General features: G+C 32.9%; 1 protein-coding gene across 5 annotated transcripts in view; it reads left to right on the top strand.

The window, feature by feature from the left end:
* LOC107992647 (insulin-like growth factor-binding protein complex acid labile subunit) overlaps positions 1-18,108 on the top strand; it is a 439,321-nt gene that overhangs the window by 300,139 nt on the left and 121,074 nt on the right. For all 5 annotated transcript variants that reach the window (XM_062072148.1, XM_062072149.1, XM_062072150.1 and 2 more), the window contains one exon: positions 11,779-11,862. In XM_062072148.1, coding sequence (XP_061928132.1) covers positions 11,779-11,862 — 84 coding nt within the window. The remainder of the gene's footprint in view (positions 1-11,778; positions 11,863-18,108) is intronic.

Here is an 18,108-nt window from a genome sequence, read left to right as displayed (position 1 = left end):
CGAAATGCGAGAATTTACGATTTCGTCGAGAGTTACCTCGAGAAGAACACAATTCTTCTCGAAGGATATTTCAATCCGGAAGCGAGAAAAAAAAAAAAGAAAAAGGAAAAGAAAAAATCGATAGCTACCAGTTGGTAAGTGAAGTGGCTTTTTTCAATACCGCCAAGTGAATTATTGCCATCCTAGTTATTGTCTCGAAGAATCACTGCCTTTTGCTTCGTTCTCGAGAATATTTGATATTCTCAACTCTGATTTCCTCCCATCGTTATTTCAACGATGCGTTATATATATCTTGTAAATATATTGATTGTATTGACGAGCGCCATAAGGAAATAAATGGCAATCATATTGTTTCGGTAATGGGGAGTAAATAGTTCCGTTTGTTTGAAATAAAAATATTTAATTTTAACGATCAGCGAATGTTTATATATTTAAATTATCAAAGAGAACAATATCATCGGAATGAAATTCAATTTTATGGCAAATGAATATTTATATATTTCTCATCTTTTAGTTTATAATAATTACACGTTAAAAATAAATTCTTCAAAAAATTATTCATCGCAGATTTGATTCAATAACTGGTAAAACAGTTTGATGATCTTGATGGATTCAATTCCGATCTTGATTGATAACTAATCGTTCGATTTGATTGCTGATCGAATTGATTCTTCGTTCCATCGATATTCTATCTGTAATCGTGCCCTTATCGTGCATTTCTCCAAGGAAGCATCGCAATAGGAAGTACTTGTCCTTAGTTTGGTGGTGACGAAACTTTGATAACGACGTGGAACTTCAGTTTCCCAGTACTGTGCCGGGCATATCGATTCCAACAATCATTAAAAACTAATTTGCTTTGCTCCCTTGCTTGCACTTGCTCCCCCAAGTATTGGATTTCTGACATATTTTCCCGCTATCGAGAACAAAATTTTCAAACTGTAATCATTATACGTTATATTTCTTTTATCGAAATGTGCAACATTTAACCATTTCGTGGAAAATGGTACACTTTGCATAAAATCTATCGGTTTCAGATATCATTTCTAAAACTATTAAAGAAATTTTAGTCAATATATATTGATTACAGTTTCTCAAAAACAACAATTTTGAATTCAATTTTTTGTAGTAAATTTTGCCTATACATTTAAACAAAAAATTATATTAAGCCATTTATATATCTTAACTTAATTAATTCTAACTTATAAACAGTAACATTATATCTTTATAAATTGTAAATAATAATAAGCTGCAAGAGTGTATTTTACAATTTCATAATTAGAAAATAAAGTTAAAATTAGTCGACACGCTTCTTTCATCCCCAAAAAATACATCTCCTTATGGAACCAACTTTTTCCTAGCATCCCTTTTAAGGGATTAATAAAAATATAATAAAAAGTGAAAAATCCGATATTCGTGAAAATAATTACCAAGATTATCCGTCTCGAGGCGGGCAGACGGAAAAAGGGGCAAAAGAAATCCAGGAGGGGGAGGAATCGTGCTTCCTATCCTCGTGCGCGGTCAAAGCGTTTATCAAACGGTTTCGACGTCGCCCTCACGTGCATTTTTCGCCACGTCGGTTTCGAGTTTCAACTTGAACCGGAGCCAATTCGTTCGAAACCTCTTCGGAACGGCCAGCCATCGCAAGGACGATCGTTACGGCAATTTACGGCAATCTTCTTGTTGCGCCGTGCAAAGAGTCGGAGGAAACGTTGTTGTCCTACAACGCGTGTGTAGAAAGGATCGACATGGATCGATGACGATCCTCCATTGTTTGCCCCGATTCGGATAACGAACGCTTGTAAAAATCTCTTTTGGCTCAGATTTGCTTCTTCGACTCGTGTTTCGATTCGGTTTGAAGCGATATTTATTTGTGGATTTTAGGTATTACGTTGGAAAATTTAATGAAATTTGTTGTAGAAAATTTTTGAAAAGATTATGTTGTATTAAAGTATTATAATTTTTTAAATAACTAAATAAATAAAAATAAATAAATGATTTTAAATATGTTGCAAAAACGGTATTCAAATTTGATTAAACATAATGTAAAATATTATATTATATACTTTTATTTTTTTAGACTGATAAAATAAAATTTGATTAAAGATTGATTGATATTATCAAAAATAAGATGTTTTTGACGTATTCACATACAAGAATACAGGAAAGATTATTTTAAGAATCTATGATTTCATTATTCATTAATTAATTTATATTTAAATCTAAAAGAAGAAATCAAATAGGTAGACGATGTCAATTAAGATCTAAAGAATATTTTATAATTAGCAGAAACTCGTGTCTACAATTTTTGCTTTAAACACGTTCAGTTTTATTTAAAAAAATTGTTTCCAACGAGAAACATCCGTGTAGAAGCAGGAATCACATAAAATAGACTTTTTATTGCTATTTGAAATGTGTTATTTGAAACGCAGCGTGTAATTTTGTATCCGGTGGAATCACGTTTTGGCGCTATTTCGTGTACTGGAAGAAACGTTTCGTCGAAAGCGGATGATATTAAAAACCATAACGCTTGTTTAAATTAAAATGGGCTGAAATAAATTGCTTTAACCTTATTCTCTTCCGTTATACTAGTTTTCATTAAAATTTTGTTACTTTTACCAAATGATCTTTAACAATCTGTTCGTAATAATCAACGAGTTGTCTATAAATGAAAATATTGAAATAAATTCCAAAAGAAACGATGCAACGGTTTATCGAAAATAATATCCATCCCGATCATTTGACTAAATCATTTGATCAAATTTCAAATCCTCAAGATTTCGACAAAATTTGCCTAATTAAAATTAAGTTTTAGAAAAAATTAGAAGAAAATTTTATTCACCGATTCGACGACTCGGTAACAGTAATTTCCTTTGTCTTCTATTTTTACTCGAAACTTTTCATCAAAGTTTGGATTTTGCACGCGAGTACTGCGGTAGCCTACTGTTTGAATAATCGAGGAATCGTGTAAGTAGAGGCTGCAAAATGGTACTCGGCTATCCATTGATAGATGTTGATCGATACTTTCGAATAGTTGCAAGTTTGGGCGCGTTTCAACGGGGAATCGGGTTGCGGTGGATCGGAATCAGTTTCAAGCTTTCTTCTCTGGAACTGCCGTTCAAACTCCGTTACCCCCCATTCGAACGACTAACGTTTTATCATCGCCACTATGCACGTCCGTAAACGTAGCGGGGGGAAAAAAAAAGAATACAAACATAATCGTAAATTTTTCCTTTTAACGCGTGTCACGCGAACAATTTTAACGCGTCCACGAGAAATAAAAGCCGTTTTAATATCCGCCCGCGAACGGTCGAACGGCACGGTCCAACCAACGGAGCGAAGGTAATTCTTGTAAAAATAATTATAATTGCCCGCCCGTGGCGGGAATACCCGTCTTCTCTCAGAGTCACGATTACACGGATATTTTATGCCGGGTTGAAATTACGAAAACTGTGGCGCCCTGGTGAAATTGTCTAGTGTATATACCCTCGTTCGAGTGAGTAATCGAGCGTGAAGATAAAACTGCGTGTACAAAGTGTTCGCAGGCTTTCCTTCTCACTGATGATTTTGGAACTTTTCCTCCTGTAAAATATCTCTTGGAAATCCTCGCCTTCCTCGAGATATGCAAGATCCACGATATTTTCGATAATTTTAGCTTTTAATTAAAAGAAAGAAAGAGAAAGGTGAATAGAAAATAAAATTTCTTCGTTTCAAGTCTCCCTTTAGAATTAACGATTTTTTAAGTACGTATATTTTTTACAAATGATAGAGGAAGGAGTAGAAGAAAATATCTTTTAAAAATATTACTTTTGGATCGTATATATATATTCCTATAAAAAAAAAAAGTACTAAACTATTTATATCGAAAAATCTTTAAGAGATATAACTTGGAGATCATAAAACCATATGAAGGAGAGAAAGTTTTATGAAGTTCGAGTTTACAATATCTCTTAAACTAAAGATTTTTCGACGTAAAGCTTGGTAATAATTTTTTTCTTTTTTATACAAGAAACAATATATTTCTATTTAAGAAAAATTAATATTACAATTTGTCAATTTATATAAAAATTAATTAATATTGCACAACTACAAACTTACAAAAATTTAAACAGTAATTCTTCGAACAAAAGAAAAATAATCTTGTGTGATAAAATACTCAGACCCATGATAACCCTATTAATCAAAAGAAAAACAGGGATTGAATCGAAGGGAAAGGAAGAAAGAAGCGCGAACGATTACAAATTCTTTCGACCCACCTTCGTCTCATTGGCCATCGAGTTGCTAATTCGTTCTCTTTAATTCGGCATCGGAACACTGGCCGACAGGAAAATATTCCATCGTCGTCGTCGGATCAAACATTGCTCGAAAAGTCTCGAGCCAGTCTCTGTGTCTGCTCAAATACTCAAATATGTAATAAGAACCGTGATATCCTCAAATGGAAATTGCCGTGGCGGGCTCTCTCGGTCCCCGGATACGGAGAAGACGGAACGTGTCGCGTTCGAGTTTAAATAGAACTTGCCCTGTATAACGAACGAGGCGTTCGTCAAATATTTATACCGAATACTTGGCTGTTATTGGAGAACTTCCGAAAACCTGTCTGGCGCAAGTTGCCCATTGTTTCCCACGGGACTTCGTTCCCTTCGTTCGTCTCGTCTCGTCGATAAATGTCTCTCTTAAAATAAGAGGAATGAGAGAACGTACGTGCGCATTCAGGGGGGGAAGGAGGGGGGAGACGTAATGTTCTCTGTGTAATTATACGCGTTGTATAATCGTCGTGGAATCGTGGATGATTCTGTATTATTCTGTATTAAAAGTCGCGAGCGTGGAATAGAATTTTTTTCGTTCCAAGCTAATTTAATAAATTATTGTAATTTTGTAATTTTATTGTGATTTTGGGAATAAATACAGAAAAATTGAGTTTCAATGATTGATTATTTCCTATTATATATGTTAAAAAGAAATCTTTAAATTCTAAATTCTTGGATTCGTAGAGATACTGTTTGAAATATATATTCATTGATAATTCGAATTAAGTGATATTTGATTCTCCTAATTTCATCCTTACCTATTAACATTTTTAATATCAACGAAAAAAGAAAAAGAAAATTTCAACAATAATGGAACTGTCAACCACGCTTCTATTCATCACATATTCGCGAAAACAGGTTAGATAAACACCTCAGAATTTCGTCTTTGTGCGGATATCCTCTCCTCTCCCCCTCCCCCTCGATGACGAATACAGAAATCTCTCCCGTGAAAGGATCATTCTTCCTCCCGCGATACCGTTCACATTTTTACAGATATAATTCCACGCGATAGAGTGAATAATTCCGAAGATCGTCCCCGTTGATCGCCCGATACTCTCGCTCGGCAAGGGTACAGCGCAGAGGAGAGACATCGAGATTTTTCTCGTTTCGATCGAGGGAGAGGGGAGGGAGAGAAAGAGGAATTTATACTCGTCGACGACGAAGAAGTTACGATCGTGGCGTGTAAAGATCCTAGATTTCGCACGAGAGAGAGGAGAGGGGAGAGAGAGAGAAAGAGAGAAAGACCGAAAAATTTTGTTCCACCGCGTTGGAGGGCAAAAGAGGAAGAAGGAAAAGGAGGGAGGAGGGGAGGGAGAGCTCTTTCCGTTCGTATCATAAATTTCATCGTGCCACGTACTTTGCACCGTTATTCGGCCGTATATTCTGATATCCTAGAACTGAACCTTGTTCCCGCAACCCATTTCAAAGCACTCTCGCGGTTACTTTGGTTCACCGGTCTCTATACGTGTATTGTGAATTCCGATATTCGCGACCGCGCGCAGCTCCATCCTTTGGAAACGTATTCGCTTCGAGCATGAACTTAACCAAAAATCCCTGTCGAGAATTCCTTACATCGTTATCGTTCTATCGATCCGTCTCTCTCTCTCTCTCTCTCTTTCTCCTTTTCCCGTTGCTGTCTAACCTCTCAGTTCGTCGCTTGTTTATTCGCTATCTTATGGTTTTCGACCGGTTGTGTTGCTAGCGAGCTTCTCGTACTCGGTTGTGTTCACGGCGGGATAATAGAATTGCGCCCGATGTCTTTGTCTTCGCGCTCTTGTTCGAGAACACTTTAAGCATCTGTTTAAGATTCTTCTGCGATTATTATAGTCTGTGGATTCGGGAAAAATTGGATGATCGAGTGGTAGGGTGGGGGAAAATTAAGGAAAGATGGAAACTTGATGGAAACTTTGGTGAGATAGTTTCTAAAAATCGAGGGGATCGAGGAAATGTATTTCTATTTTCTTTTTCTCTTTTTTTCTTCTTTTTTTTGTTCAGGCGATATTCTATTCTATCAGAGATAGAAGAAGTAATTTTTATTGGAAACTTTGGTGATAGTGGTATAGTGGATTAGGAAAATGGAGAAAATTTGTCTTTGCCAATTATTTCAATAATAACGAGAAAGAATATCGAATTATCTTATAATTATTAAATATTTCGTGTTTGTAATGTTAATATGATATAAATGTAATGTGAATAGATTAAAAAATATGATCTAAATAAAATGATTAAGGAAAATAGATTGAATCAACGTTAATTCATAATGCATTAATCACTTCTTTGCATCGATTCTTTGCATTTTTAGTTTTTAGCGCAAAAAATATTATAAACGAGAGAAATCATAAATCATGGTCTTTCATTCTAGACTTTTAACATCATTTTTTTGTATCACTGAAATATACGATATAATGTAAGCTTTTAAAATGTCGAATATTTAAAAAAAAAACAAGTAATCATCAAAGCAAACATTTCACTCGAATCTTCACTTGAATATAATTAAAGAGTTAAAATTGATGTAAAATTTAGAATTTGAGTATGAGTGAATCGATGAGATCCAATAAATATTCATGAATCTCGGGTTAAATATTGCTAGAATCGGAGGAGAGAATTCAAAGGAAAACAATTTTTAAAAGTTCTTAATAAAATTTGGTAAATCTTAGAGATCGCAATTTCCAGATTCACAGATAATTTTTCTCTCAGAGATTACGATATTATTTTATTTTCATAAAAAAAGAAAAATAATAATAATAAAAAATAATTAGTAATAATAATTAATACAATAATGGTATATAACTAAAAAAGAAAAATACATAATTTTTTCTGGAGTATTGTAGTATTTGTTATTTGTTGAAATATCGAGAAAATATTATTCGTGTTCGAAACGAATCCTTTCAGTGTCAAACAGTGTCAGTCTTTTTTATTGTAGCACAGTGGAATGTCCATTACTCGAACGTCACTTAACCGCAACATCAGTTGTCCAAAAGATCGATAATCGGTGCACGGTATCGCATATTTAAACTGCGTTTACATTTCGGGACAATATTTACATTTCAGAATATGCGTTGAATAGGTATTATTGAATATTTGAAAATTGGTGAGATTAATTGAAATTTGCAACGAAACGTAAAATCTAGAATTATTGCAGTTAAAGAAATGTACATCAAATATACATCATTTAATATTTTATCAAGTAATTCTTATATATATCAATGATAAATACGATATATTTAATAAATAGCCTGTAGATTTTTTTTATATAAAATCAAATGAATGTATTAAAGAAATGGAGCTTAAATTAGAGATTTGCTTTATTTCTCAAATAAAATTTTCTTTTTTTTTCTTTTAATTTAAATTTTCGAATCGCATTGATTATTAATAAAATCATAAACATAATTTTGATACAATTATAGATTGGAATAATTTTATATCTATAACGCTACTTAAATGCATAATTATTCATAGTTTAATAACAAAAACATAATATAAATGAATTTTACTTATACTCGACTCCTCGACCAAAATGATACCAATTTATTATTCAACCAAACACTATCATTTTTTTTAATACATAATCTCCAATTTAAAGATATTTAAAGATCCGTTGAATAAACAAAACTCTTCGTTTCTTAATTCGTAAATCATCGAAGTGTAATGGCGCCTTAATTGCTCGTCGTATCTTTTTAAGGAGCGAAAGAGCAGTTTTGGCCGGCATTAAGTTCCAAAAGTCGCGTTATTGTAGGGCGGTGTTACACTTACTCTTGCCCCGCAATATTTGCACCAAGGAAAAAAGAGCGGTGCAATCGAGCAAATCACGTTCCTTGAATCCGCTCCAAAATCTCAATATCACGGTACGCGCGTTAAAACTTGCCACGAGAGAGCCAATCATTGAAAAAAAAAGAAAAAAAGAAGGAAAAGAAAAGAAAAAAAGGATGGATACCGATTTTATAGGAGGTATGCCCTATATCCGAAAGAAGAATTCGTTGTGGAAGTAAATTATGGAATCGATGGAATTTATTATTAAATTAATTTGCATATTTGGTCATCCTTCTTTGCGCAACTTTCTTGATTTGCCGCTTCTTCCGCCGCCTTTCAACGATCCACACTTTTGCGTTCGAAAAGGTTCTTTGCAAATCTGCATAAATTTCAGAAAAGTTTTGAGATTCAAATGTTAATCGTGGCAATTAAGCGAAATTTTAATTTAATTGCTATCCATCTCGCACCTCGTCCAACGAAATTTATGAATCAGGGAAATTTGTTTTCCTCGACCTTGCATAGAGCGTCCTATATGAGTGAGTCGAGTCATAATTGCGAAGAGAAAATGGAAAATATTTTTAAAAAATACTGTTCCTTCCTATTCTTTTAGGTTTTTTCTTGTTTTTCACGAAATCTTCCGTTTTCAGATACAAGTAGTATTTGAATATATCTGTGCAGATAAAAAAAATGCTATCATTTCCAAATATTATATATCGTTCCAAACTAAAATAAATTATTATTATTTATAGATAATAATAATAATAATCTAATCCAATAATAAGAATAAAAATATTTATCTACAGAATATATTTCCAATAAACGATACGTTTGCAAAACTGTCACAAATATTTTCATCTAAATTTCCAATTTCCCACTTTATTTACATTACACTAAAATAAAATAATCAATTCGGCAAATACAAATACAACGACGAACGTTATTTATCCGTTCATTTATTTATCCACCTGTCGAAAATCAACACCGAGCATCGTACAGATTTATCCTATACATTTGTAAGATTTGAATGTTAAATGCGCGTTTCAATATGCACGATTTCAGCTCAATTTTTTCGACCCATCTTGTATTCAAACGATGTTCTTTTCTATCAACGTGCCCGCCTATCTCAGTACTTAACCCCACGCCCGCAGCTCCGTTTCAAAGGGAACTTCTTTCCATGTCTCTATACACGTCCCTTTTCCCCGAGTTTATCCCCGCCTGGCCTCACGATACCACCACCAGTGATTTTCATTCTCAGTTGCCAGACTCTAGATTTTTTCACGCTCTCACTGCTTACGAGTAGAGGGGAAACGATATTTTATTGGAAATAGATTAAGGCGATATGGTCGCTGCGCCATCCACATGTATACATCAAGTCGACAAATTCAATGTTATAACTTGAAATCATTATGATATTTAGCTCAGTATCTTTTTCCTTTTTGCCAAATAAGAATATGACGTCACATACTGAAAATCTATAATCTCTTCTGGCAATCATGAGTAGCAGGATGGAGATATGGTATTGGTTCAATAACACGTGACGTTATATTACATCCATTGCTGGATTAGGCAGAGATAAGCCACGTGACTTGATGTAGCAATGGTAGTGGCGTCATATAATAAAGTAAGACGTCACTAAGAGAATATTGTAATCTAAAATTTTCCTTGGCTGCTTTTACTTTTTTAGTTTTTTATAGGAAAATGCTTATATCTATACACTATACGTGTCCACGATGCACGACACGCGATTGTGTTTAATCGTGCTTCGTTTGCCAGATTAATGCTTTCGATGTGAGCGTACACATACAGAGTGGAAAAATCGATTTTGTGGCGGGATAATGGGCGTGTGAGACAAAGACAGTTTAGATCTGGATATATTGGAATTCTCGTTTTTTAAAATTAAAACAGTTTCGCGTTAATGAAGTTGTACTGGATTAAGCAAGAATGGAAAGGATTATATATATTCTATTCTTTTTAATGTCACGATGGAATGGTATTTTTTTGAATTTTTTTTAACATTCAATATTACTCTAGTTTTATATACGATTAAAAAGTTACAATTTGTAAAATTTGATACAGCTTATAAATATGTATGAAATTAGCAATTAGTATTTTATTATTATAAATTTAATTTTTGTTAGTATATTGAAATTAATTTTTCTATTTAATGCTATCGATAATTTAGTTCATAAGTCTCGTGGAAATTATTCCTCCTCCTCACTCAAACGTATAAAGTAAAAATTCATCATCGATATCGAGAATAATATATATATGTATAAATATAAAAAATTTTATTCTCACTTCCTTTCCACCCTTCATCACAAAACGAATAAACAAATAAACGGTAAACATCATTATCCGAACGCGTCACACGTTACTTCCAGTTGTCCAATTTCTTTCAACCATTCTAAAAATATCGTGGCGCGGGGGTGCACGCCCCTTTCGATCCCATCTCATCGTCGGATTCCGATACAGGCGAAAACTTGACCCTGTTGCCGCGATCCATTTCACGGCTCTCCAGTTTATTCTCGTCTAGTTTCCAGCCTGCCGACTCGACCGCTGCACTTTTCCCAGATAATACGTATATATTCGCCGTGACATGTCCGTGTCGGCGCGATGCGCTCTGCGCCTTGCCCACCCTCTAATCCGATAACGCGCATCAACCCTCCGAAAATGTCTCTCCTCCGAGGGGAAAAATTTCGAGGAAGAGGCGATCGTCGTCCAACGACCGAATAATAAGCTTGCTTGTGTTACGTATGAATCAATATTATAAATGATCGAGAAAATTATATCTTTCCCAAAAATATTGCTTATCGACACGTCTAACGATATCGCGATAAAATAAGTAGATACGTGTAATTATATTTCCGGATGAATGCATCTTTATGTTCTCGATGATGAATACAGTGATAAAACAGGCAACACGAAATTCATTACTTCGAGAGATTTGATTCAGGAAGAATTCAGCAATATTTTCCCTTTGTATAAGTTTTAGCTCGAACGAATTGAGCTATTTCTAGGATTAAAAATGTTAAAAGTTTCATATGTCGACTTCCTCGACAAATCCTTTCAACCTGGTCAATTACCAACTTTGAAAAATTCTATGGTACTTGGCTCGATGTAATTTTTGACCGAGTCTGGATCAGGATTCTGCGTCAAGTTCTTTCAGTTCGCAGCCACGAAAGTTCGGATTAATCGGTAATCGGTGTTTGCTCCACTTTCTCCACTTCGTTCGTGAATGAAGCGGAAGGGAGGGAAGCGGAGGGGAGGAGAGGAGCATGCGTGAGCTTATATAACTATTCTGTTTACTTTAACCTCGGAGAAATCTGTTTAATAAAATAGAAATGTAGGGAGAAATAGGTCGTTAAGTTCGTTAATATTCCTCGAAAGTTTTTAACGAGCATCGCGAAGAGATTCGTGCACGAATTATTTATTAAATGCGATGCGTTGAAGGAGTCTGTCTTAAACGATTAACAATCAGAAGGTATATGAGCTCAGTTGATCTTCAAAAATGATTCGATACAATGAGATTTTAGAATGTTTGAGAAGTTGGATATTTTGAATGAAACATTCTGACAAAATTAAGACAATGGTATAGAAATTATTATTAATTAAAAATTAGAAGTCTTATATTTTTTTAGAGAATTGTTAATTTGAGCAAGTTTTTTTTAAAACGCATGAAAAAAATGTATATAATTATTGGTCTATTTCTATTTTTTTTTTCCAGTTACCAATCACTGTATCACGATTCAGAAAAAGTTTGCAAACTGTGGCAAGGTTTCTCACAATATTAACTTCGCTGCATTCATGGGTAAGTTTTAAATTAAAATTTTTTAAAAGTATTATTGTTATATAAATATTTGTAAACAAGTATTTATATATTTCGATATTTAAATTACAAATTACAAATTTAAAATTAAAATTAAATATTAGGAGTGTTAAATAATTGGATAATGATTGGTTAAGAATCAAAAAATTATTTTATGTTGCTCAATTTTTTACAGTTAATTTTTAAATTTTTAATTCTCGATCGATAATCGTTTCGAAAAAGTGCATCAACTAAGAAAATAAAAAAAGAAAAGAAAAATAGAAATTGCAGCTCGCACTTTGCCAAATGCTATTCACGCATTACGAAGCTTCGGTGATAAACAATGACTTTGTGCATCGTTTCTAACATTGCGCTTTCAGAAGAAAAGTGCACACATTTTATGATATAAGCTTCGTAAAATGGAGTAATACTTTTTTGACTACGAAACGACGCATCGCTTTATTTTTACATATTTACCATCATACTTACTTACCATATATAACGCGTATGTGTATTAGCATGCATAGTGGATATGCATGCTTTTTTTTTGAAAATATAAGATGATATCTTCTTAATATACAAAGTGTTGAGAAAAACGAGAACTCTTAAAAGTACATGCTCTGCTCATCGAAAAAAATATAATAATAAATTCCTATTAGTATTTTTATTTAATTACATAAAATACATACATACATTTTACATAAAATTACTTATAGCCAAAATGTATGAGAATTAAATATTTTAATTAAATATTTTATCAAGTTTTGAATTAAATTATTTAGTATGACAGATTCGATATCTATTCATCTTAACCAATCTTAATACTTATACTATATATACTAATAAGTTATAATAATATAAAAATAATAGTGTCAATATCAACGAACCAAAGATCCATGAAATCAAACTTCGAATAAACACTATTTTTAAAACTTTCATCAAGATTCCTTGTACAAACCGATCTAACATATTCCTATTGCCTTCTGACGAATAATTCACCCTCTTTAAGATTTTCGCTCAGCCATTGATCCTCGAAAGCGACTATCGAAAAAAAAAAATACGTTCAATGACAAGCAATCCGAGGATAATATTAAAAACTTTCCTTAGAAATGCATTACTTTTCAATCGGCCGTTCCAAGAACGTCGAAACGTTGTCCCGTTCGAAGGGTGAATTTCATCAAGGTCTCATGGTATAAATTTACTTCGAAGTCTGGTGCATAAATTTCGTCCTCCAAGTCTGTATTCGTCCTGTACCACAACCGTGGATTCCGGTATCCTAGAACTTAACCTCATTCCCTCAACCTACATCGAGGCTCTCTCGTTTATTTTCGTTCAACTTTCCAGACACGCAGGATCCCGTGGCGTCCGCGCCTCCCTCGGGAGCCGTGGCTGTTTGTAGGTCCTCAAAGCTTTTATCCTGTGCCATGATAATTTTCTTTTTTTCTTTTTCTTTTTTCTTTTTTTTTTTTTGCCTGAAAAAAGAAAGAAAGAAAGGAGGAAAAGAAAATTCTTCGACCGATATCTTTGCCCTCGAAATTTTCGACCGAGAATAAAGTATTCGTGGGTGGAATATTTTATGGGAAAACCTAACCCGCAGTTCTTTTTTGGTGAATAAACGATGGAATTTGTGAAATAAATATTTCCTTTGTACGGTCGAGGTAAGGTCGAATAAATTGACTCGAAATATACTTTCGAGTTTCAACAAGTGTTGTCCTCTCCTTTGACTTGAAATAATACATCTTATGTGAATTTTTAAACGTAAACTGAATACGAATAAAATGATACGTGTATATTATTGCGTGTTATTTCAAAATTATTAATAAAAATAATCATACACGTATCTAATTATATTACGAATAAATGGTAATAATATTTTAGAGAGTAAAAACACGTATCTTCACTTTAATTCAAAAAACTAAATTTAATCGATCTGGCATATTAATCTTTGGCAACGAGAGATCATTTTTCTATTCATTCAAATTTTTTTTTTCTTCTTTTTTTTTTAGAGAAAGAGATGGTATTAATCCAGTTTATCTCAGCTTGCCATGAAATATTTCACGATACTTGATGCAATATTTTTGATGCAAAAAGAGCGAAACGATGGAGACAGGACGGTGTGAAAGCTATATATAAATCTCTGAATTCCCAGAGATCTCTTAGTATGTCTCGAACCCATATTCCGTTCGCATCATAGGTTTTATATGCTATATACGTCATTCAGAATTCGAACTATTGGATTACAACAAGCAACATCTGTATGTGGACGTCGAAGTAGATAGTATCCTTCTCGAAAGCATGCACTTTCGATGCTGTCGTGCTCCGTGAGACTTCGTGAGACTTTATAAGACTATTAAGGATCGTTGTTAACAGTTTTCCACTTCTTTCCACGTTGACTGTATTACTTTCGTTTTTTGAGAAATTCCTGAAACGAGATCCATCGGTTAGAAAATAACGATAAAAGTAATGATTTGTAAATTTCATATTTTTGTTAAAGTTTTGTTAAATTATAAATTTATAAACTATAATTATAAACTCATATATATATATATAAATTATTTATTTCTGTCTATAAATTCCGTTATTATTAATTTTAATTAAAATTTTCATCTGTGTATAATAAAGAAAAAATTATTAAACATATATATAATTAATTTATTATTATTGTAAAAATGCATGTAAATTAGTTAAAACATGAAAAATTTGAAATAAATAAAAAAAGAATATTAGGATAAAAGAAAAGAAATTGAATAACAAAGAAAAAAGTCGTCAAAGGAATGAATCACTGCACATTGAATGATGTGATTGGTCAGGTTTTTCGAAGTGATAAAAGAAGCAATGACGAAATTGAAGGCAATGTACAATGGGTAAACTAGTGGTTCGTAAAGAGTCCTATTGTGGAGGGTGATGGTTTGGCACAAACTTGAAAGGGCTGATTTATGCTGTGACCTTTCTCTACAAATTCTGAATTCTAAGCCCACCATGTAGTGGCTCCCTACAATTCGTTATCCTTTCAGTGAATAGAGCACGATGGAATGGAATGGAAAAATGTTGGCCTTGTATTTCAAGGTCAAGGTCAATTTTCTAACTTATTTATTCTTCTTTTTTTCTTTCTCTTTTTTAGATTGTTATCGATTATCTTATCTCTCGGTTATTTCTATTTATTATATATTTCTAATCATTTCAAAAGTTTCGAATTTATTTTTAAATAAATCGGAAGAAATATCATTTATGAAGTTTTCGTTCTTCTAACTCTATACATCTATCAACCACTTTCTATTTTTTTTAAAAATCAATTTTATATTTTATTTATCGGAATTATCTTCATCTGAATTCCATTCTCGTTTTTTTATCTTTGATTGATCACTGTCATCACGATGTCACGTTATCAACAAGAGTCTAATTAGCCACGAAGAAATATCGTATTTTAATGTACGGACGTAGTATTCAATAATAAGATGACTGAGCAAATTTACTTGATGCCATTAAAGTGTTGAATAATGGTTATATTAATATAAGAACACGATATTGATTATCTTGATTCGTTGTATTGCAAAAATTTCATTTCACTTTTTTCACTGCAATACTTTATTGTGAGTAAATTCTCTTTGGCGACAAAAATTATTAAATAGATATGCACATAATTTATAGCAACAATTCTCAAATTTATTAATTTATTATTATTTAAGTTTCAGATAAATCAAGCTTCATTCTTCTTCCAATCATTATTAATTAACCAATTTTGCCATTATTAAAATGAAAATATTTTACGTTGTAATAAATTTAATTAGATTAAATTTCCATTAGTATTCAATTATTTCGTCGTGCATATTAAAACTTTCAATTCAAATTGATATACAAGAAATTAAATTATCAAAATTATCAAAAAAAAATATTTTAACAAATATTGTTCATTTCCTTAGAATGGATAAGATTTCAAAGTCATTTCATTCTTTTCAAATAAAATTATACAATTTGTTCCGAAAATCCATTGGTTTAGAAAATATTTTGACTTGAACAGTATATTATCTCTTCCCCACAAAATCATAAATCCTTACACACGATAACATCCAATTGTAATAATCATTCGTGGAAATAGGATACAAACATGTTTATTCTCAGGATTACGAAAGAAACTTGTATGGAAATCGACAATATTTATATATATATCCCTTCCTTATTAATCAAAACTTCGTTCCCCAAAGCAAAAGCCAAGAGACGTTTGAGGTAAAATATAGCGGTTAGATATATGGTCGGAGATCCGTCTGGTGTTGTTTTACCGCGATTCATCGTACGTCCGACAAACCTTTGCCTAACCCTGTTTCCACACGGTTGGATCGAAGCTTGTTTGCTTATTTCGATCGAATCCTATCGAGCCCTTTGCGAGTCTCTGCGCCCCCGTTACTTGATCCTCCAAAGACAATACTGTTTATGCTAATCTGTGGACGTTACTCGAGCTTCTGTGCTTTTCGGTCACTGCATAGGGCGGAAGTCTCGAATTCCACCCTACGCCTGACAAATGCCACGCTACTCTACTTCGACTACTACTGCTAGCGCACACATAGATGTCAAAGTGTTGCTTGATCGTTTCGAATCGCAAATTCTTTTCGAAATTTATTTTTGTCATATAGAGATGGAATGAGAGCGTTCGAATGAATTTGAGGTGAATTTGTATTGTTGATTTATTGAAATTGTATTTATTAGCAGTATATTACATAGAGTTAGAGTAATTTATATAAATTTAAGGAAAAATTTATATATATAACGCGTGTACAGTTTATAATTTATCTCTTTTAATAGAATCTATAAATTATCATGTGGGGAAGATTTTGTGCAATTTGTTTATATATCGTTGAATGATTTATATGTAGATGAATATACGTATAGTGTAAATGTAATTTGTCTCAATAAATCACAGTTCATTGTGCACTTTTTCAATGAATTATATTCTATCATGCCAATTAAATGTTTTCATTATTCACCGTAAATAATACGATTTTAATTGTGCTCTATTAATTTTTAATACATATAGAAAATCGAAAAACTGTTTAAACACTTGTTTATTTCGTAATGAAACGTTAATATACATATATAAAGTAATTTTTCTTTATTGAAATGTCACTTTAAGAAGATGGCACTGTAGCATAAAACTCTCAATTATATATTTTCCATAGATTAAAATTTTAAATTATAAAATGATAGAAACTTGTACAGAAATCAATATGTTCATCGTAGAGCATCATTACTACAGGAAAGATATTTTCGGTATCAAAATTCTCTCTTTTTTCTTTTCATAATTTCTTTTCTTCTTTTTCCCAACCCGCATCACCACGGGTTTTCCTCCCCATTCTGTCCCCTCCCCCCTTTTTCTTCCACAATGTCGTTTTTTCTTCGCCATTATCTTCTCGATAACGGCGACAAAGTGAAAGCGTGTCGAAAGAATCTAACGTTACTACGCCGCTAATGGCAATCGATAATTACTTTTTCGGCCACCTTAAATTCGCCCCTCCATGCTGTGATAAACCGTGGATAATGCGATAACGGAGTTACCGTGTCACTCGGTTTTTCAGTCTCTCATTACCGCTTTTAATTACGGCCACGACTATTGATCGACAACTGGAATGAAATTAATTATAGCCCTCTTCTAAATATGAAAATTCCGCCGAGTCTCCTCTCGCCTCGGAAACCGCTTTTAGAAGCGAGGAAAATTTCGCCTCGGTCGGTAAAAGTGCTAACCACCCCATCGTTGCTCGTTTTTTTCCTTCCCCCTTCTTTTTTCTTCCTTTCTTCCCTCTTTTTTTTTCCTCCCCCTCTCTGATCTAAAACGATTCTCGGCTTTATGGAACATAATGTGCAATTAATGCATCGCGTTTGCGCGGTGAAATGGTGAAAGTGGGGATGAAATGCTCGGCGGGATACCGAGGATATATTTTTTTTTTCTTTGTGGTAACGAAAAAATTAGAGAGGCTTGAAGAAAGCTGTTTAAAAAATGTTAAATAAATGATGGAAGATAAAGTCTTTTTAATCGAAAAGAAATATTTTATCGTTAAATATCTAATGATTTCTTAATATGGATTAATTGTGAGTGATTATTTAAAAAGAAACAATCTTTGATACTTCTAAAAAAAAAAAAAAAAAAAAAAAGAAGATACATCATTTCGCGATAATATTGTTCAACAATATAATCTAATAGCGATAGTATTAAATGGATTAAGGGATTGTTAAGGAATATAGTCTCTGTCAACACGGATC

Source organism: Apis cerana, linkage group LG2, assembly GCF_029169275.1.
Source record: "Apis cerana isolate GH-2021 linkage group LG2, AcerK_1.0, whole genome shotgun sequence".
In the NCBI taxonomy this organism is placed as follows: Eukaryota; Metazoa; Arthropoda; class Insecta; order Hymenoptera; family Apidae; genus Apis; species Apis cerana.
The sequence above is the reverse complement of the archived record's forward strand: the minus strand, read 5'-3'. Positions and strand labels throughout refer to the sequence as shown.